This window comes from Lissotriton helveticus, chromosome 1_1, assembly GCF_964261635.1.
Source record: "Lissotriton helveticus chromosome 1_1, aLisHel1.1, whole genome shotgun sequence".
Lineage (NCBI taxonomy): Eukaryota > Metazoa > Chordata > Amphibia > Caudata > Salamandridae > Lissotriton > Lissotriton helveticus.
The window spans coordinates 1,377,311,649-1,377,334,977 of NC_136057.1; the positions used below are offsets into that span (position 1 = coordinate 1,377,311,649).

Genomic DNA, 23,329 nt, shown 5'->3' on the forward strand with positions numbered 1-23,329 from the left:
ACAACATATTTGTCCAGTATCATTTGTAAAATAGCAATATTGTCTGTTACTGAGTGTTTTGGGGGTAATCCTGCCTGGGACAAGGAATTGCTCCACTGGAAAAGGCCCAGTCCTTAAGATGGTCCGGGACGCAGTCAGCAAAGACCTTTCCTGTTGCATCGAGTATGGCAATTTGCCGATAGTTCTTTGGGTCTGTTCCAGAGCCTTTTTTTAAGATAGGACCACTTGAAGGGATAGGCTGCTTTTTCAGTCTCTGTTTAATGTAAGCCTACAGGCAGAATTTTTGCATTCATATTCTCCACCTCATAGCGTCAATGTGCTATTATTTCTATTGAAAGATGACACAATACAGTTTTAAATCTGGAATGAGACTTTTTTTATACTGCTTCCATGAGAATTATTTAATGTTGTTGGGGGGGCGTGGCTAGCCAGGCAGCGTAATGGCCGCTACCTAAGCGAGCTCCGCCGGCTGAGCAAGAAATCCTTCACTTATCCTGCTAAGAATGAGACTGGAGGGTCACCTCTTCTGCACATTGTGTACCGGACCCCGAGCTGCACCCACAGACCGAGTTTCGAGGATCGCGGTGCTCATTATATCGCCCTAGCGAGATCGAGGGCGGGGACCGAGACTGGCGCATTGCTGTGGCCGTGACTGAGGCAGACCTCCCTGGGCGACCCCTGTACTCGAGCCCGGGGCTGTGCAGGCCTACTGCGCTCGGAAGAGAAGATCGAAACTAACTGAGTAAGCCCTAACAATACTGACGAGACCTCCACGACTATGTGATGGCCCCTCAGTGATATAGAGCTATCAGTCGTCCGGGCGGCGCTTACCTGGGCCTGCGATGCACTGAGAACCTCCGGCCCTGCGCGGCGCCATTTTGTGGAATGACTGGGGCCGTAACCGCGTTACTCGAACGCGATCCTGCCATGGGAGCAAGGTGGGTGCTAGAACATACTCTCGCTCCCTGCCCCTGATATAGACGCTGTGGTGCCCCAACTCACCCTTGCGCCTGCTGCCTGCGATCTGCCGGACGGAGCGCCTTTTGCGGACACCCGGGTGCTCCGGATGCCGGTGGTGCCCTGGGAGCCCCGTGCGGAGCCTCCGACGGGAGTGCGGGAGGTGCGGGGCCTGGGGCAGAGGGCTGGGCGGAAGTTGTACCGGCCACCAGCGAGGAGTACACGGAGCTACCAATCTGGCAATACATGTGCACTGAGGTGTTAGACTGCCCGACATACGGCTGCACCCGCCCCGGCCCCGCGTGCTGCCTACTCCCCGATCCCACTGTGCATGTGCTCCGTTCACTGGCCGTACCAAGGGGCGATTCTTGTTGACTGGTATGGAGGCCTGCACCAAGTGAGGTGAGTCGGCTGCCTGAAGCTTGTGGGGTACAATCACTGCTGACCCCGCTATACTACAGGTGGCGGATGCTGCAACCTTTGGAACAATATTTGGTACTGCGTGGGTTCAGTGTCTTGTCTGCAAATTCCCATTGAGTGAGACAAAGCCCGGTTGAATCCTGCTAAACACAGGTGGGGCCAGACCCTGGTCACTTGAAGGAGCTGGAATTTGCATGCCCTGCTTGCACAGTGAGGGTCGCGCCGGCCCGTGGGGGAATCATGGGCAAAGCTGATACCCGCCAATCCAAAATTACGTTTGAAAATAAACGCCCTGTAAAGCAACTGGACAAGACCAGGAAGCCCTGGGGGCCGCGGGAGGAGAAGAGGTTGGCGACAGCCAAGGAGAAGACCTTAAATCATTAATGCTGGAAATGCGCAACAGTTTGCGGAACATAGATGCAAAGTTGGACACCCTGACGTCCCAACTTGACTCCGTCAAAACTCAAGTCACCACCCATGAAACGCGACTAGACTGCCTTGAGAATCGCCATACTGAACAACACAAATTCCAACGGGGAGCTAGAGAACAACTCCTAAGCATGGAAAAGGTGCTGGAAGTCATACGTGCGAAGTCGGACGACCTAGAAGCGCGTTCTCGACGCAGTAACGTCCGAATTACAGAAGGGTCGCATCACGCATAAAGGTAACACCATCTCCTTTTACCCGGACTTTACGCCGACGGTGCAGGCAGCAAGGCGGGAGTTCCTACCAACCAAGCGGCTGTTGATGGAAGCTGAAATCCCTTATGCGTTACTCTACCCTGCCAAATTGAAGGTTTCTCATGACGGATCTGCGCATTTTTTTACAGATGCCAAATCGGCTTTCAAATTCGCTAAACACATTTGTGGCCCTAAGAGAAAGGCGTCAGGAAACAAGAAAACCGGGACTCATGACCACCTCAGTGACAATGATTGACCCTAATGCCTCCATGGTGTGCTGCAATCTCTGAACTGTGGTAATATTTACAGGTTCTCCATTTGATGTCTGAAAGTATGTTATATGTGCTATAGCGGTGCTCCTGTATTGGTGCTCCGAAAGTTGGTCTATCACCTATTTACCGATACTATTATTGTGCATTGCATTATTTCCTAATCTGGCCACTTTGTGACCTTGCTGTCGAGTTTTCTTATAGTCTCAGCCACCTTGTGCGAATGGGGGTGTATGCATGTGCTCCCACGCCTCCGAGGGGTTGTTCCCACTGTTTAATTGTTCCCACTTTTTAAGTGGCTTTGGGGTGGATATGTCACAACCTAATTGGGGAGTTGAGGCCGGAGGGGGGGAGGTAGGGGTTGTGGGGTCCGGTTGGGTGTTTGAGCTGTCAGGGTTGTTTATTTTTCCACAGGTATATGGAGGGGATATTTGCATAAAGGTGATGTGCTACCATGAGATGACCCAGAGGCACAAATAGGGACTAATTCTACTTTGTGTAAAATCCTTACCTGGAACGTACGGGGGATTAATGATGGTCGAAAGGCGCGCCTTATACACACTTATTTAGTGAGACATCACATAGATATATGCTTTTTACAAGAAACCCACCTCAATACCACACCTTCACCGCGTCTGAAACACAATAGGTGGTCAGATGCACACTCTGCCATATATTCTAACTATGCACGTGGGGTGGCTATACTTCTCCGCAGAGGCCTTGCTTGGAGGGAGTGTGGAGTTAACCTTGATCCTGAAGGCAGATTTGTTATACTACAGGGCATCCTGGGTGGGAAGCCTGTTGTCTTGGTGGCACTGTATGGACCGAATGTTGATTCCCCAGTGTTTTTTCGAGAGATTTAGGCTAAGCTAGCTTCCATAGATTGCACTACCGTTATTTGGGGTGGGGACTTCAACGTGTTACTACAGGATACACTGGATAGGAAGGGAGCTTCTAGGCCACTGCACCCTGCTGCGACTCAGGCCCTTCATGACCTCATTGATGAGGGGCAGCTGATTGATATTGGGCGGCTCCGCCACCCAGATCTGCGGGAGGGGACATGCTTGGTCCAGGCTTGATTATTGGCTGGTATCCCATGATGTAGCTGCCTGGACTGTTGAGATCCGACACCTTTCCAGATCCCTATCGAACCATGTCCCCTGTTGCTGACAATTGCCATCCCTGATCTGCCACCTAGGGCACTCAATTGGAGGATTCCGCAACATGCCCTGTTAGACGAGGCATTTAAGGAAAGCATTCGATCTGATATCACTGACTACTTCGAATTGAATGCTGGTTCGGTCTCCACAGTCGCCACTTTGTGGGATGCCTTCAAGGCGGTGATCAGGGGTAAATGCATATCTAGGCAGGCTGGGGTGTTAAAGGCAATTAGAGGCACCCTGACGGGCATAGAGACGCAGATCAGAGACCTTGGGAAGCGATTCTGCACGGACAGTAGTCCCCAAGTGGCGTCGGAATTGAAAGCAAAACTGTTGGATTTTGTGGAGGAAGCACAACGCGAACTGAAATTTTTAGGCAAACATGCTGAGGCTAGGCGCTACGGTGAGGGGGATAGACCGGGACGCACACTGGCCACTATGATCCGGAAGTCAACATCCCCCCCCCTTACATACGCACAATTAATACCCCGGAGGGAAATACTGTGGTAGGCCAGGAGAAGGTTCTTAGTGAATTCCACAATTTTTATTCTCACCTCTACACGGCCACACATGCGGAATCTACAGACGGTATGCAGGACTTCCTTGATTCGATTGCACTTGTGTGGTTCAGTGACGCACATCGCGAATACATGGACCTCTCCTACACGGTTGAAGACATCAAATTAGTTATAAAGAGTCTTCCCATTAATAAAGCCCCATGGCCTGCCGGTCTTACAACTGCGTTTTATAAGACATACACTGACGAACTGGCCCACGCCTCCATGCCGTGTTTGAGAAGCCCTAGAAACAGAAATTCTTCCAGCCTCCATGCGAGAGGCACTGATTATGGCACTACTTAAACCAGACAAGGATGAAGCAAAATTAGACTTGTACCGTCTACTGTCGCTCATCAACGTGGATGTAAAAATGTATGCGAAATTGCTGGCTAACCGCCTCCAACCACTCCTACCAATTGTGGCCCTCCCGGACCAGTCTGGGTTTATACCTGGCCGCTCGATGTCCCACAACCTCAGGACAATATTCTCAGTCTTACACTATTTACATCCCTCTGTGAAAGCTGCTGCCATTTTTTTAGATGCCATGAAGGCATTCGATTCCCTTGAATGGCCCTATATGTTCCGAATTCTGACACGTATGGGATTTAGCCCTTTGTTTATACAGCGCATAAAACTGCTGTACACTGCACCAATGGCCAGAGTGCGGATTAATGGGTTGATATCGATACATTTCCGATCTTGCGTGGCACTCGACAGGGTTGTCCATTGTCGCCACTCCTCTTTGCCATTGCCATGGAGCCTCTTGCAGCTCGCATTCGTCAGTACCACACCGCCAGGGGAATAGGCTTTAGCTCTCGTAGCTTGCTGATTTCTATGTATGCTGACGATGTTACATTATATATCTCACACCCCTCCGAGAATCTAGACCCAGTGTTGCGAGAATTTATCAAATTCGGGGGGCTATCGGGGATCTCAATAAACTGGAAGAAATCAGTCATATTCCCGCTCACAGATGGAACACCAGAGGTAACTTCGGAATACCCGTTGCGTTGGGAAGCAGATGCAGTAAAATATTTGAGTGTGTGGCTGTGTCGCAACCTACAGGACATTTGGTCCATGAACTTTGGTAGAGCCACCGCGTGGCTTGAAGGAAAGGTGGCGATATGGTCTAAACTTCCACTGTCGATTGCCGGTAGGGTGGCGTTGGCAAAGATGGTCATACTTCCGAAATTTTAATATTTATTTGTGAACATACCAATTCCGACTTACACAATTTTTTTTTAGATGTATCCGCACCCATTTACTCTCTCATTTGGGCGGGAGGCCAGGCACGTGTTTCATATGATCTCCTAACTTTGCCGCTACACCAGGGAGGACTGGGGGCACCGGATATGCAGCTTTATGCATTATGTGCACAAGCCCAATTCTTGCATTTCTGGATACACCAAAATCCCTGCCAACCACATGTGGCGGTAGAGTTGGATGCAGTGGCACCATTGCCCTTAACGGTTGCATTATACAAGGAAGCGCCTCGACCTGGTGCGGATGTAGAAACCGCAGACACGCTGAGATGGGCCTGGAGGGCACTTCAGAGACGGGCACACCTCCCGCTCCTGTACGCTCCCGCAATTCACCTTCGACACAATCCAATGTTAGCATGCTTGGAAGTGGGAGGAGGGGTTCCTGTACTTGATGGCACCCAGCTACTAACATTTTCAGATTTATACCCAGATGGCTCCTTTCGCCCCCCCCCCCCCACTCTGGTATAGACGAGAATGAGGTGCCTTTTATGGAGAAATTTACATCCCACAAACTCCGATCGGCTTGTGAATCTCTCGGAGATGACTTCCCGGAGGCTCCCCCCACACTCCAAGCCTTACAGACCTTACTTACGAGGACCTCACCGAGAAAGTTGGTGACTAGACTATATATGTCCATGCAGGACCAGGACCCAATAGTCACACCACGATCCCTGGAGTTTTGGAATGCTGACTTGGATCCCCCGCTAGATGAGGAACAATGGACCTTCTGCTGCAGGCAACTCTTAGACCTTTCCCCCAATTATAAATTGCGCCTCAATCATTTTAAATTCTTACACAGATATTATAGAACAGCTATTAGTCTGCACCGAATGAGACTGAGGGAGGACGCTAGATGTTGGAGGTGCGTCTTTGAACCAGCTACATTTCTCCATATGGCATAGAACTGCCCGGAGCTCGAAAAAGTTCTGGTCGGATGTATTTATTGCAATTAATCAAATCATTGGTAGAAACGACGAAAGGGTGCCACACCTGGGTCTACTGGGCCTGGTTAAGAACACTGTACCACAGAAGCGAAAACTTCATGCCCTTCTGCTCTTATATGCCCGAAGACAAGTCGCTATAAAATGGGGTAGACGTAGAGTACCCACGTTCAGGGCATGGCTGGCGGACGTGAGTTATGGTCACACACAACTGGGAACATTTTGGGAGTTGATGCTCACGGCCTCCAGGCCTAGAGATATTTGGTAGCCCTTTCTGCAATGGTCGAGGTCTCGGGCGCACTCCCCCCACCCTGAAAATGCAGAGGAGGATGCTTGAAACTCCCTGGTTTGTCCATGTGATGTTGGATGGACCGGACTTTCCTGTCTAAATGTGCTGAGATACCTCGCTGACCACATATTGCTTTGCATGGTAAGTTGACTTCCAAATGACACTCCCGTGTTCCTAATCGTACAGCTGTATACATTGTCCCTAATTACCATTTACTGTTATCTCTGAGTCACCGCCTCACCTGTTGCCAACGCTTGCTTTACAGCTACATATATATTCACTGTCCAATAACCTGTGGCCAGACGATCTGATGCCTTTGTACTTTTTTCTTTTTCCCTGACCTGCTCATTGCTTTGTGTTTTGAGATGTTTGAAGGAAAAATGGATATGCTTCGTTCACATTACATTGGATATTCTATGTTTGAATGTATGCTATGTCTCTTTATTCAAATGCCAATAAACAAATTTACAAAAAAAAAACTATTTAATGTTGTTCCAGGGTCTGCACAAACGATGGGCAATATATAAGCATTCGTGACTCTCAATGAAGATCTTACGATGCAGAAATGACTTTACAAACTCTAAAATGACTTTGTGACTAGGTCCCTCCTAGTTTTGTAGTGGTAAAAGAGTAGGAAAAATCATATTTTATGAATATTAGCATGTAGGGGATGAAACAAAACTTAAATAAAGGACTGTTTTTGATATATGTCATGACACTTACAAAATAGCTGATAAGACTTATCAGCATGTTACCTAGCATTCAGTACAAAAATACCCAGCCATACCATCATGTCAAGCCTTCTTATGTCTGCCATACATATTTCGTCCAAGTGGGATTCAGATATCCGCTACAATTTTCCTTCTAGAAAATACTTGGCCAAGACAGTGATCTCTAGCTATGATACAGATGGCCCCTTTAAGTGTGCCCAGTAAGCTTGCCTCGGGGAAAGCTTATTCTTTGCAGGTAGGCACTTCGAGGAGCTACACATTCAACCAAGGCTTATCTTCCCAATAACCATTCTCATGTGTTAGAACAGTAGGAAGGAACCAACCTGCCTATTTGATAGCCTGAGCCTCTTTATAATGGATTAGAAATATGCTAGCAGAGGGGTTGGTCCACAGCTATACCAAAAGGAATCTAAATCCAATGACAGTAGTTTCTACACAGTTTTAGGAAAGGATGTTTTCAGTCCTCCTCCTATTGATTACTTTGAATAATATTACTCTGTCAAAGGTATTGGTGCTACCATCAATACAGCAGTAATTGCTAGGCACACACCAATCTTATATACTGAGGCTTAACAATATGCCGTTTTGTCTGTCAAGTTACTAGAGACAGTCACATTTAAAGTATCCACAGTCAGTCCAAGTCAGACCAGGCCACCTAGCAAATTAACAAGTAAATTAGTATTTCTAGAATATATTCAGGAAGGCTAACAGCTCACACTGCTGATTCTACTGAATTATTAGTACCACATGAAAGTCTCCTCATTAAAGTAAATATATCTGCTTTTACCTTAGGGCTTCTACCATTCACTGAATGAGTACACCAACCATTAATAACTTGCAACAGTGTACCAGCTTGCAGCACAATATTATAAACATTATATGACAAATCAAGAATTACATCTGAAGGCAGCAAAATGCTGTTAACCACTGTTGGGAGTTGGAACACTTAATAAATAACCGTATTAATAGGGCCGACTGCCAAAACCACATTGGGCAAGAACTCAGAACAAAATCGATTGACTAAGGAACACTGGAATAGGAGTATTTGCTTTCAAGGCAGGAGATTAGCATGGGTGTAAAAAGCTGCAAAGTTTTTCTTCACCAAACTTTGTGTATCTCACAAAAGCTACAAAAAACATACAAATGTTGCAAAGTTCTATGCACAACGGGCTTGCAAATGAAAATCAGGACTTTTGCATGCAACCTACCTTTCCATCACAAGTGTTTTAGAGTCACCTGCAAGGAAAAGCTATGCAAGGTATGCAAATGCTCATGGGTTAGTTTCACAGTACATGCAATGTTTTAGTGTAAAAGTGAACTTTGATGTGCCTTTCCATTGCGAGCTTCGAGTGCCTTGAGCCCCTCGCAAGGAAAAGCTATGCAAGCTATGCCAGAGGACGCAAAATGTTTGCAAGTGACTGGCACAACATGTTGTTTATGTCCTCGCAAGAAAAAGCCTTCCAAGGTCAGGACCAATTAACACTCACAAGAAAAGAAAAGTGACTTAGTCGTAAAGCGGGGGACTCCATACACTATGTAAAGGCCAATAGCCCTAAACTGAGCGAAACCTGGCTTGTGTAATAAACACTTCACATACCTTTAAATATGAAAAAAATTCTGATACATGGCCCATCTAGAAAGGTTGATGAGAGCATAACCAATCATTCTTCTAGTCTGTGACAGCAGCCGTTGAAAGCAGTCGTGGTGTTCAAAGGACGTCGGTCACTTAGTGGTGTTATACCGTCTCTCGAGTATAGTTCCATCCCACATTTCCTGGCCATGTATTTTCCCCCAGTTTACATGTGGGGGTTGGGATTTCTGCACACTGGTGTCGTTTAGATCTTTGGCGGACCACGAGCATAGCCATACATTGGAAGCACTCCCATCTTACCAAAATCTTTGTTCCCTCAACCCCCTTTTGAGGTGCGGTGTACCACTGAGTTTCCATCTGTGGACCCTGAGCTGGCCCCGCTAGTGAAAACCATTGGTCTTGTTGTGTGTATTCCACTTGGTAGCCAGGTCACTTTGATGTTGCTACATCCCTATGTTTTCCTTCCCATGACTGGTATGTGAGGCATGCAGTCTCTGGAGAGAAAATATACAAATGTCCCTTAGGTGCGGAAAGAAAACTCATTTTAGGAATTTGTTACTGCTAAGCAAAAAAGAATGCTGAGTAGGTAACTTCAAAATGGTGGCTAGCTTGGCCTCCAACAATGATGAAAGTATATCCACTGCTCCGGTGCAAGCACTTTCATTACAGATATCCCTGCCAGGCAGTAGCTGAATCTCTAGATATGGCTGGTGGGCCTCCACCAAGACAGCGGAGTAGAGGACATCCGCTAACCAGGTAGCCCGCTACCATACTCTAAATGATTTCCACTGTGATACAGTTCATCTGTAGTGTCTACGTCATGAAAACTAACAAGGTAGCATTCAGGTCTTTAAAGTCCATACGAGTACTTTTTTGTGAACTGACTCACTGACATTAGAGTACTAGATGAACCACACCCATACATCTCTGTGTTACACACATTAAAATGTTGATGATAAATGGAGAGGATAAAGAGGCCCCAAAATTAGTTTTTGATTAAAAGTGTCTGACAAACACACTTAATGAGCTGGGACATAATGGTTAGTAAAACGCCTTTAGCCCTTAATTCACTGGAAGATAATAGGATTGATAGCTATGCTGAAAACATCATCACATACAGCATTTTTATGGGGCTGAAAATATCCTCTCCTGCTCAGAGAAACCAGAGCCTGTACCTGCAGACGGTGTTTTCCACTCCAGGGATTCGCTCCATTCACTCCACTGGGCATCTTTTGTAAATCTTTTCTGATTCGTACGGACCTGAACTTCATAGCGTGTATCTGGTTTGAGAGCTGGGATTTCAAGCCACTGCTGATCCTGTCCAATATGTAAAGTCTGTAAAGAGTAAGAGAGGAAGAGGCTGATACATTGACTGTGTCTGATAAAAGAAGAAGCCCTCAATCCCAAGAGACTCTTAATATTCTTCTTGTCCTTACAAACCCTCTGATCACACAAGATTGGACGGTACGAAAGTTTTATAGTTGCTCTCACCTTTATAATCCAGATAGAATGGTCCTTCATTGCCCTCCAACCTCATGAGTTCCCCATCCCACAAGAGGCCGTCTCTGCTCTTCTCACTTCAGAGCCCCTTTTTATCACTGTGTGGGGGGCTATCTCCATTCCTATAACCCCTGCCGAGGTCTCTTTAGCCCTCATTAGAGAATGGGATGCCTCTGCTTTCTTACCAGGTGCCCCCTTTTAATTTCTTAGAGGATACAATTGTTTGGTACCTGCCAGGGATCTCCACTTGGCCTGTAACGCACTTCATAGAATCTCGTGCCATCCACATAGGGGTAGTTGCGGGAGACCCAGGTGAGGTTGGTACGGGCATCACTGAGATTGGCAAAACGCAGGGATTCAGGTGGGTTGAGCTTCACTAAAGAAAAAAAACAACAAGAAGTTGTGATGAAGGTGGACCACATCAGTGTCAATATGGTAAACAGTCAAAATATCGAGTAAAAAATATCGAATGGACATAATATCGAGTTTAAAATATAGAATGGACAAAATATCGAATGGACAGAATATAGACATCAAAAATATCGTTTTTAAGGTAAGTAATGTAATATCAAATCTTAAAAATATAGAAAGTTAAAATATCGAAGTATATAATATAGGTTATTAAAATTATCGAATTTTTAATAATAACGAATTTTTTATAGTGTTTTTTATGTTATTATATGTGTGAAAAGTGTGTATTTATGTTATAATTTATTTTAATTAATGAATTTAGTTTTTTTTTCTTTTGCGTAATTTAATTCTGTAGCGGGTTGTGGGTTTATAGGGGAATAGGGTGGGAAGTAATTTAATTATAATTAATTAAATATGTAAATTTAATTATTGGTAATCATTTTTAATTAATTGGTAATTAATTTATATTTGGTAATTAATTAAATTTTAATTGGCAATTAATTTCAATTAATTGATTAATTGCTAATTATGTTAATTTTACTAATTTATTTTCTGTAGCGGGTTGTAGGTTTATAGGGGAATTGGGTGGGAAGTAATTTATTTATAATTAATTACATATGTAAAATTATTTATTGGTATTTATTTAGAATTAATTGTTTATTAAATTTTTATTCAGAAAAGGGGGTGGTGATGAACAGAGTGTCTGAATTAAGCAGACCACTCTTACCCAGTCCAAAGATCAGGGCTTGATCCATCACCGTTATTTAGCTCACTGCCCCATCCCAGCTCAGAACCTGGCTATATGCAAATTAGTCTGTCCCTGGCCCAGTGCATCATGGGAACAGGGCAGACCAAACTACCAAGCCAATTCTTCACCAGAAAGGAGACAAGCTTCCGGGGACCGGTTTCTGGCATTTCAGCCGTCGTCGGCCCGGCTTGCTTGAATCCTGATGGAGCAGTGAGCAAGGGACTCATGTCTGAGTATACCCTGCCACACCTATAGTGGCCAAAAACGATTCAGAAAAGGGGGTGGTGATGAACAGAGTGTCTGAATTAAGCAGACCACTCTTACCCAGTCCAAAGATCAGGGCTTGATCCATCACCGTTATTTAGCTCACTGCCCCATCCCAGCTCAGAACCTGGCTATATGCAAATTAGTCTGTCCCTGGCCCATCATGCACTGGGACAGGAACAGACTAATTTGCATGTAGCCAGGTTCTGAGCTGGGATGGTGCAGTGAGCTAAAAAACGGTGATGGATCAAGCCCTGATCTTTGGACTGGGTAAGAGTGGTCTGCTTAATTCAGACACTCTGTTCATCACCACCCCCTTTTCTGAATCATTTTGTCCACCATAAGCGTGGAAGGGTATACTCAGATGTGAGTCCCTTGCTCATTGCACCATCAGGATTCAAGCAAGCCGGGCCGACGACGGCTGAAATGCCAGAAACCGGTCCCCGGAAGCTTGTTTCCTTCCCAGTATAAGAATTGGCTTGGTAGTTTGGTTTGCCCTGTTCCCATCATGCACTGGGACAGGAACAGACTAATTTGCATGTAGCCAGGTTCTGAGCTGGGATGGTGCAGTGAGCTAAAAAACGGTGATGGATCAAGCCCTGATCTTTGGACTGGGTAAGAGTGGTCTGCTTAATTCAGACACTCTGTTCATCACCACCCCCTTTTCTGAATCATTTTGTCCACCATAAGCGTGGAAGGGTATACTCAGATGTGAGTCCCTTGCTCATTGCACCATCAGGATTCAAGCAAGCGGGGCCGACGACGGCTGAAATGCCAGAAACCGGTCCCCGGAAGCTTGTTTCCTTCCCAGTATAAGAATTGGCTTGGTAGTTTGGTTTGCCCTGTTCCCATCATGCACTGGGACAGGAACAGACTAATTTGCATGTAGCCAGGTTCTGAGCTGGGATGGTGCAGTGAGCTAAAAAACGGTGATGGATCAAGCCCTGATCTTTGGACTGGGTAAGAGTGGTCTGCCTAATTCAGACACTCTGTTCATCACCAACCCCTTTTCTGAATCATTTTGTCCACCATAAGCGTGGAAGGGTATACTCAGATGTGAGTCCCTTGCTCATTGCACCATCAGGATTCAAGCAAGCCGGGCCGACGACGGCTGAAATGCCAGAAACCGGTCCCCGGAAGCTTGTTTCCTTCCCAGTATAAGAAATGGCTTGGTAGTTTGTTTTGCCCTGTTCCCATCATGCACTGGGACAGGAACAGACTAATTTGCATGTAGCCAGGTTCTGAGCTGGGATGGTGCAGTGAGCTAAAAAACGGTGATGGATCAAGCCCTGATCTTTGGACTGGGTAAGAGTGGTCTGCTTAATTCAGACACTCTGTTCATCACCACCCCCTTTTCTGAATCAATTACATTTTTATGGGTAATTAATGAAATTTTAATTGCCAATTCATTTTATTTAATTGATTAATTGCTAATTATGTTAATTTTACTAATTTATTTTCTGTAGCGGGTTGTGGGTTTATAGGGGAATAGGGTGGGAAGTAATTTATTTATAATTGATTAAATAATTCAATTTATTTATTGTATTTAATTTGAATTAATTGTTAAATCATTTTTAATTGTCAATTAATTAATTGTTAATTTGTAATTAATTTGTAATAATAGGTAACTAATTGTAATAATTAATTTTAATTTGTAATTTCAATTGATTAATTATTATATTATATTAAATTGGTAATTACTTTTAATTAATTTTTTATAGATATTAATTTATATTTTTTAAAATAATATATGAAGTATTTACTTTCCCTACTGTTGCACTCTCTGGAGTGGGAATAGTAATCTTTACCCCTACGCTATCCAACGCTTTCCCTACTGTTGCACTCTTTGGAGTGGGAATAGTAATTTTAACCCCTACGCTATCCAATGCTTTCCCTACTGTTGCACTCTTTGGAGTGGGATTAGTAATTTTAACCCCTACGCTATCCAACGCTTTCCCTACTGTTGCACTCTTTGGAGTGGGAATAGTAATTTTTACCCCTATGCTATCCAACGCTTTCCCTACTGTTGCACTCACTGGAGTGGGAATAGTAATTTTTACCCCTACGCTATCCAACGTTTTCCTTACTGTTGCACCCACTGGAGTGGGAATAGTCATTTTTACCTCTACGCTATCCAACGCTTTCCCTACTGTTGCACTCACTGGAGTGGGAATAGTAATTTTTACTCCTACACTATCCAACGCTTTCCCTACTGTTGCGCCCACTGGAGTGGGAATAGTAATTTGTACCCCTACGCTATCCAACGCTTTCCCTACTGTTGCACTCTTTGGAGTGGGAATAGTCATTTTAACCCTTACGCTATCCAACGCTTTCCCTACTGTTGCACTCTTTGGAGTGGGAATAGTAATTTTAACTCCTACGCTATCCAACGCTTTCCCTACTGTTGCACTCTTTGGAGTGGGAATAGTCATTTTAACCCTTACGCTATCCAACGCTTTCCCTACTGTTGCACTCACTGGAGTGGGAATAGTAATTTTTACCCGTACGCTATCCAACGCTTTCTCTACTGTTGCACCCACTGGAGTGGGAATAGTAATTTTTACCTCTACGCTATCCAACGCTTTCCCTACTGTTGCACTCACTGGAGTGGGAATAGTAATTTTTACCCCTACGCTATCCAACGCTTTCCCTACTGTTGCACCCACTGGAGTGGGAATAGTAATTTTTACCACTACGCTATCCAACGCTTTCCCTACTGTTGCACTCTTTAGAGTGGGAATAGTAATTTTAACCCCTACGCTATCCAACGATTTCCCTACTGTTGCACTCTTTGGAGTGGGAATAGTAATTTGTACCCCTACGCTACCCAACGCTTTCCCTACTGTTGCACTCTTTGGAGTTCGAATAGTAGTTTTTACCCCTACGCTATCCAATGCTTTCCCTACTGTTGCACCCACTGGAGTTGGAATGGTAATTTTTACCCCTACGCTATCCAACGCTTTCCCTACTGTTGCACTCACTGGAGTGGGAATAGTAATTTTAACACTTTTGCTATGCTACGGTAATAATATTGTATATTTTTTAATAATATTATGTTAATATATATATGTTTTAACAAATAAAATTGTATTTTTTTATAACTTAAATTAATTATTTAATAATTTTAAGATTATTTAAGTATTTTTAAGTATATTTTTGTTATTTATTTTTAATATGTTTTTAATTTTACATGAATTTTAATAAATTCGACATTTTTACAAAGTACATATTTTTAAACGATATTTTTGATTCGATATTTTTGTACTTACCTGTTTGTAGATAGGACTTCGATATTTTTGTAGTCGATATTTTGGAGTCGATATTTTAAATGCCTATATTTTTGTAGTCGATATTATGTCAGTGATCCGTCAATATACAACAGTCTTCAAACGAAGCAGGATTGCTAATGGGTGCAAATCGGACATGTGATATAATGTGGCTAGACTCATTGGCTTTAAACTCGAAGAGAAGAGTTACCTCGGTGACCAGCCTGCACTCCGCCCTAGTTAAGTAGCTACTATTACCAAACACACTGCTTGACCCCCCTGGCATTCCTCGCAATTCACTCACATTTGGAAGGTGTCGCACAACTTTAAAAAACATTTTTTTGATTGACAGCACAAATGTAATTGTACAGCAGTTATGGGGTGGAGCTCCCATCCATCGCGTGCATGAGCATACAACAGGAAAACAAGGTAGTGATGGGGCATGTGAATTACTTGCAGGACAAAGCAGTTTGTGGCAGCAATGTCAATAGCTACTGCATAGTTATTAACAGCATGACAGAAAGAAATATTAATAAGAAAAAAGAAATGGTTCCAAATCAAATACATACTCAATCTATAGGGGGATCCGATTCACCATGATTGTGTTTACCGATAGGGCAACCAGGAGTTGGTTGTCCTGTAGGGTTTTTTTTTTTTTGTTTGTTTTTTAGAGTTTTATATAGCGCGAACTAGAACCGAACCGAATCAGTTTTTGGAGCGCTTTACATAGCACCAGTTACGTTACATGAGGACACACTTTCATTTTAGGCACGGGGAGATTAAGTGATTTGCCCAGAATCACAGGGGCTTTTTGGCGTCGTTACCGAGACTCGAACCGAGTTCCCCAGGTCCGAGGTCGAGCGCCTTAGCCGTTAGGCCAACCCCTCTCCTGTTCCTGTTCTACATGCCACTGGAGGGGGAGGTGGGAGACAGGGCAGTCTAGGATGACCCAGAGAGCAGCCGCAGTGCGTCCATTGGGGCATAGGGGCGGAGCCCCACCAGCCATCATGGACCCGCAGCACGGCCGCCGGCCGTATCTTAAAATACATTGCGCTGAATTGCACAGGGGGCTGGCCTGCTGCAGCTTGAGTGACAGTCCACACACTCAGGCTGCAGCAGACCGTAGTGCGCAGTCCCGCTGGGGAACTTACAGTGCGCATGCTTGAGAAAGTTGGCAACTTTCTCAAGCATGCGCACTGTAAGTTCCCCAGTGGGACCCAGGGGTGCTTCACCATGCTGTTCGCCTGCCACAGACCGGGTTTCCTAAGGGCGACAGGGCGAGCAGCAAATGTGACCCCCTAGCCAATCCTGGCGCTGCATGCAGCGCCAGGATTGGCTGGTCCAAAGGCGCAGCATCCCATTGGATGCCGCGCGTGGGGGTGGCCCAGCATTCCTCTCCGGAGCAGCAAGCCAAGGAGGACTGGTCGTTGGCGGTGCCCGATTCTGGTTCCATTGTAAAGAACACATTAAAAGGTACGTAATTGCCTAACCTGTTGTCTTTATGAGCTGTTTAATTTGTTCAATTTGTTGTTAATATGGCTTGGGAAGCAGAACAAAGCAATTATGCTAACCTGAATTCAAAGAGAATCTAATACGCTTTCCAAATTTGCAGCAAACTACGGTCGAAAACTGAGATATTGTTCTAGCCTCAAGACAATAACCACAGAATTGTGCTAATTATGGTTACAATGCAAATAATCCCCGCCATACCTCATGCAGCCCATCTAGTTGTTCTCTTGTTATCTCTTTGTTTCTGATTTGGATCAATTGTTAAATTGCTTTTTCAAGTATGTTGGGGAGCACGAGTTATGGTGTGTGATGCTAACAATAAGCAGTGAATAAGCGTACTAGTATTGAACTGTAATCTGGTTATCTAACTGACCTTTCTGATTCCGGTTTTGTTTTCATCTTTATAACAATAGGATCAATCAGAATTGCGAGCGATTTATTAGATTTTGATACTTCAACATGGTCACTGTTTTCATTCTTTCATTAACTGTGGTGTTCACGGCGGTAGTCCCACCGGCAAGTAAGTGCAGTTAGGAAGATAGTGCAAAAGGGTAACACAAACACAGTGTGGCTTCAGAGTACACTACTGTACAAAAAGCTTCCTCCTAGTTTCCAAGTAAAACATTTGTTCCCTGTGGAAACTCTATTGTTCTTCTACTCCTGTAAAATGAGATCAGCAGTGGCGTCAACTCAAGACTTAAGATTAACATCTACTATTGTCAGGTCAGCTCGCTGCCCATATCTCGGTCATCTTACTTCAACATAACAGTCACTGCCTATTGGACCTTAACAACTATTTTCACAATGCAAAAACACTCCTAGTCTGCGCTTCCACCAAGCACAGGGCACCACATTCTCGTCTTCATCATGAATATCAAAACATCTAGCATATCTGATCGCAGCTACCTGAAAGATCACTGCTAACAATGGGCCTGCACAAGCCAAATCCTTCCGAAATACTGAGAATAGAGAGCTTAAGTAATTAGGAAATGCGTAAGCACATTACGAGGCATCTCTGGTAGGACTCCAAAAAAAGCATTTAAGAAATGACTTCTTACTTTCAATATTAATACGATGCAATCTTCACTGGATATTAACATGCTGAATATCACTAAGAACATTGTATTCATATAGACATAAGCATTATCTTTAGGATCCCTAACAAAGGTGGTAACTATTATTAACCCAATGGTACTTATTTGCCAAACTTGGAATATTAAATGGCTGAATTGACTCATAATGTTTGGGGCCGGTAAATTTTCTATTGCACTAATTTTCATGAGCTTTTTCAGCACAAAATTATGTTGCTAACTTATTAGGACGGCATTATATAACTCCTGGTGACATGGAATATGTCAACCAAGATCTGAAAAGTAAATAAACATTGGTTGTCTACTTCTGCTTATACAAATTATATTTCTTTTAAGAGGTATATCAGAAATGAGTCACCTTAAAAAAGGTAAAGGTATTCCAGGAGCATGCATGTTACTCCCTTTTCTAGAGATGCCAAACGATTGCACTGTCATGGTCCTAATGATGTTATATCCCAAAGGGAAGTGGGTGTGTTCATTTACTTCCTTTATATTTTATTTATCTTCGGAAAACAAGGACAGTGCCCACATACATACTGCGCGGCCTCCTAAGATGCACCAATTAGTCCATAGAGACTTCCTTGAGTGGGTCTCAAACGGATCTACGAATGCGTTTTATACTTCTTAAAAGTGAAGGGTATACAGAATAGAGCAGAATTTGGATAATAGCACCCCACACTGAAAAAATGAATCTAAATGTATCACCAATATCTAGCCACGCTTTCAATCTGGAAAAATTATTTCACTAAACTGCATTAAATCTAATGCACAAACTCAGATTTTGAAATTTTGCAACAATTGGTAGCCTTATTTTAGATGTGTTTGAAAATGCACAAAAAAGTCGTGACTCTTATGTCAGTGAGTTTCTGCTCAACTTCAGTCATCAAATAGGTTGACTAATCAGTCCCAAGTGTTGCGTTGCATTTCTGTGGTTAAACAATTTCTGTGACTTGGCAGGAGAAATACAGAAACTGTTGCCAATGTCCAACATTAGACAATTTATTTATTTATAATCTTATAAAGCGCAGCAGCTACCCACATAAGGTTTCACAGCGCTAATCAATAAGCTAAGGAGACATAGCCGCTGTTTAAAATAACCATGTCTTCAGCTTTTTCTGAAATTAAAGAAATGAGGTACACTTTCTCAGAGACTCAGGAACAGCGGTCCACAATTTGACTTTGACAAGGATGTTTTTAGGTCTTGTGGTAGCCAAGACATTTTGATTTTCCTAAAATTGTATACAATATACTTACCTATTGGGGCTTTCAGCCAACCGAATTGGTCTGTTGTTGACCCATGTGCACCCTTGACTTGTGCCTGATTTCAAAGCCATGTACTTCAACATGGCTAATGTCCATCTCGGTGGCCATGTTTAGGTCACCAAATACTTCATAAGTACCTGAGTATCAGAGACAGTGGAGGATCTGGGGCTATTTAATACATGTCCTGGGGCCCAGCTCCACTTTTCAGGTATTGGGTGACCTGGGAACTGAGAGGTTAAATCACAGGAGGGGATGGGAAAGATTGGAAATCATGGGAAGGAAGGCGCATTTATCATGTGGAGGACAAAAGAAAAGTAACTGAGACCTCGAAACAATAAGGGAGTGGAAGGATGAAAAATAATGAAACAGGAAAAAAAAAAAACAAGCAGTGGCTCTGTGTTGAGTAATGTAGGGGCATATTATCAAGGGGGTTTATCTCCGCTTTTTTGGCTTTAAAAGCCAAGAAAGCGGAGATAAAATTATCTCCCTATTACCTAGCTGTCGCTAACACCAGTTAGCGACAGCTAGTATGAGATAGCGACCATCTTGGGCCCCACTTTGCATGTCAGTGATATTTATCACTAATGATATGCAAAGTGGGCGTGCCAAGATGTTAGCGACTGGAAACAGTCGCTAACATCGCTATCTCCTATTACCAACTTTTGGAGATATTCGCGCTAAGCGCGAATATCTCCAAAAGCTAACACCTGCCCTGAGCAGTTCTTAGCCATGTTATCCAATGGGAGGTGGATAACATGGCTAAGAGCATTAGCTCGGTAATGCATGAATATCGCGGACTTTTCAGCGATATTCATGCATTGCGGCCGTTTTTTATCGCATTTGCGATAAACCTTGGTAATACCAAGGTTTATCTGCGATAAAAATCGTCGCAACTTAGCGGTAAAATTTTGTCTCTAACCATGCAATAGCGATAATTATCGCTATTGCTTGGTAATATGCCCCGTAGTCTTTTTAAACCATACTGCTCACGGTTCACAGGATATAAGCAATACACCGTGATACTGGTCCCCCCAGGGATCTGTAGTGGTGCTTAAAGTTTCAGTAAAAAACACTCTTGATTTCTGAATAATAAGTATAAAAGTGTTAAGGTAGCCATGTTGTTCTACTTACATTTCATATGCTTTACTTAATCTTGCATCCATATGAGGGTTTGCTTTTTCCAGGAAGGTACTTTTTTTCCAGGCAGCATATCACTCTTGTGCATAATTTGAATTGAGCCGCATCGAGGTATATGTAGCAGGGCACAACTGGGTTGTAGCTGAAGGCAGTGTGGGTGTCTCAGTGGGATAGTATGGTGTTCATTGGGGGATGTGACACTACGCCAGAGCTGCCGAATTTCGTTCTGGGGAACCAGGTACAGCCTTCATGAACAGTCCACCAGACCACTCTCCTGGATTCCTGGAATGCCTCTGACTTCGTTCTGTTTCTTTACTTTTTGTGACTGTTGGTCCTGCGGGGAAACATTTTCAATTTATGTTGTCTTGTTTACTGGGAGCTTTGCTTTTATTTTCCTTTAGTGTAATAGGCTGGCTGGTGAAGTGCACTTCCCATAGTGTGCAGTCACTTCAATTTGCCTTTAGGTGACTACCTGGCTTGATGGTGGTTTTCTATTTGATTTCATGTAACTCCTTGTCTTGATGAGTGCATTGGTTTTAGTTTGTTTGAGGTAACTGCTTCACATGCTGGTTTCATCACACAGCTGACACCCACCCTAAGAAAGCCAGAGCTGCCCTGTTAGTGGTATGAACACCAGTGCGCTTAGGTTCCTTACAGCTCCTTCACTTGAAGTGGGTTACCACCTACCCGTTACTTTTTGTATCCTGCTCGTACCAAGTCAGATCCAGACCCAGACCAGTCCCCACAGTTGCTCCGGATTAAGGGACATTGTCATGTCATCTCAGGCGCGATGTAAAGACTCCCAGTGAGCTGAGGACTCTTTTGGCTCAAGAACCAACTAGCTGGAGACCCTTGTGGTTGTTTAAAGATTTAAGATCAGCCTGTAACTCAGTCTTGAGCTGGGTGGGTGACCTCGATTACAAAGTGGCTGTGCCAGATGTCCCATTATGACCCCTTTTGCCTGTCCCCCCTTCAGACGCAGAGGGCATAAAACTGGGGGGTGCTCAACCCTGCCAAAAAACTGAGGGGTGACCCTAAGAGCACAGCTGCCATCCAATCAGGGGTGGGATGCTTTGGTGTGCTGGTCTGTTTTTCTGGGTGCATTGGCTCAAGTTTTTCCCATGTAATTGATTGGGTGTCTTGGTAAGTTGCTTTTATGTGAATGTCTGACTCATGACTGCGCATTCCTTTCAGTGTGCACTTGCTTCAGTTTACTTTTTGAGTCACTGTCTAGTTTGCTGGATGTATTGCTTTCATTTTTCTTTCATTAAACTGTTTGACTTGCTTGATGCTATTATGTTGGTGCCTGCATGCTGAGGTGTACTCTTCTTCAGTTTAAATGTATGTGACTGGCCTGTTGACTAGCACCCTGCTTTCAAAGTGAAGGTTCACAGGTTCACACTTGCTTTACTTTTGTATGGTTGACTGCATGCACTGTTTTGCTGGATGCATTGCTTTAAGTTACTACTTGATGCATTGCTTTCAGTTTCCTTTCAAGTAATTGCCTCTCATTTTCCTAATGCTTTGTGAAGGCTGTTTCCCAACTGCTGTGCAACTTCTTCTACTCTTAGAGCTGAGATTTTCATGAAAGTCTTATAGTCTGAATTCAGTACCTGAGCGTAATAGGACGGAATGAATGAAGCTCTGTGGTTATACTGAATAAGCAGCTACCTATGTTATGCCATCTATTAATGTAATAACTGCACTTTCACAATTGCTTTATTAACCTTCCTGCTTTCTCAAATTTGCTTGAAAATGCACGATTTTTCTTCCAAAATTTTCTTGGGGGGGTAACCCCCCCAAACCACCCTTTTGGGGTTCGGGGTCGCTCGCTACGCTCGCTACGGTGCTGTAAGCAAATTAATTGGTGCCCCGCCACTTTGAAATGTCACCCACCGCCCCTGCCAGAGAGCAGTACATGAATGGGAAGTGGGTTGGTGTCGACTCAAACAACATGTTAGCGGCCTAGAGTGAAATCACTACCTTTCTGGGGGCGGTGTGCGGAAGAAAGCAGCAGTGAAGCTTTGCCGTGCCACTTGGTGGCATCGAACAATGTAGTAGATATAGAAGTTATGGTGGGCGTTCATTGGATTTGACTTCTACTTTGAGGAGGAAAGTTTCCCAGCATTCGACTCCCGTGAAGCAGCCTAAGGTTGTGAGCCTCTGCTTTGATCCATGTCAATAAGACACGAAGGGTGCAGAGACAGAATATTGAGCACAAAATATCGAGTTGCACAAATATTGAGTCATCAATAGGTAAGTAATATTGATTTTAAAAACAGTGTTTAATATCGTTTGCAAAAATATACTTGTTAAACATTTTTTTTATTATTATTGTTATGTATTTTAGTATATATTTTATATGTATGTGATGTATTTTTTTGTATGAGAATTGTTTGTATTTTTAATATGTGTTACATTTTAAGTAGTAGTGTAAAAAAATATTATTTGAATTTTGTGCCTTTAGTTCCGTAGCGAGTTGTGGATTTATGGGGGGAATAGGGTGGGAAGTAATTTAATTATATTGCATTTAGGGGCCAATTCAGATTCCATTACATTAAATTTATTTATTTTTTTATTTGAATTTTGCGCTTTTAGTTCTGTAGCAGGTTGTAGGTTTATAGGGGAATAGGGTGGGAAATAATTTAATTATATTACATTTAGGGGCCGATTCCGGTCGGAAGGGCTCCGAACCATGTTCAGAGCCCTTCTGAATGAATCGGTCAGTGGCGGGCGGATTCCATTCCGACCGAGGCCATTCCGGTCGGCTCGGTCGGAATGGAATCTGACTCGGATTTCCGGATGGCCTACGACGGGCTCGGAGAGCCCGTCTGCCATCCGTTAATCCTTCAGTACTTCCCCGGTCGCCTCTTTACGACCGAGGGAGTACGATGGAGTCAGAAACTGTCTTTTGGGGCCCCCAGAAGGGCCCCCATGAGTGCAAGGCTGCCGAATGGCAGCCTGGGGGCACCATACTGTGGATCCTTGCACCCAGTGGCAGGCACCTTGGGGTGCCGGCCACAGGGTGCAGGGATGAACTGCACCCCTGCATTTCTCAATGCAGGCATGCATTCCGCTCGGAATGCATGCCTGCATTGTGAAGTATACGAGTGCTCGTATTAGCAGGGCCGTAACCGACGACAGCAGGTCTGTCGGTTACGGCTCCTGACCGATGTCGGACGGACTTGAGTCCGTCCGACATCGGAATCGCCACCTTATTAATAATTTTTTGTTGTCATTTTGCACTTTTAGTTCTATAGCGAGTTGTCGGTTTATAGGGCAA

General features: G+C 44.1%; 1 protein-coding gene across 1 annotated transcript in view; it reads right to left on the reverse strand.

Annotated features, from left to right (window-relative positions):
• Positions 1-23,329, reverse strand: part of IL2RB (interleukin 2 receptor subunit beta) — a 479,733-nt gene that overhangs the window by 100,866 nt on the left and 355,538 nt on the right. Inside the window, exons 6-7 of the mRNA XM_078683907.1 lie at positions 10,588-10,733; positions 10,033-10,192 (exon numbers count right to left, since the gene is read on the reverse strand). Coding sequence (XP_078540033.1) covers positions 10,033-10,192; positions 10,588-10,733 — 306 coding nt within the window. The remainder of the gene's footprint in view (positions 1-10,032; positions 10,193-10,587; positions 10,734-23,329) is intronic.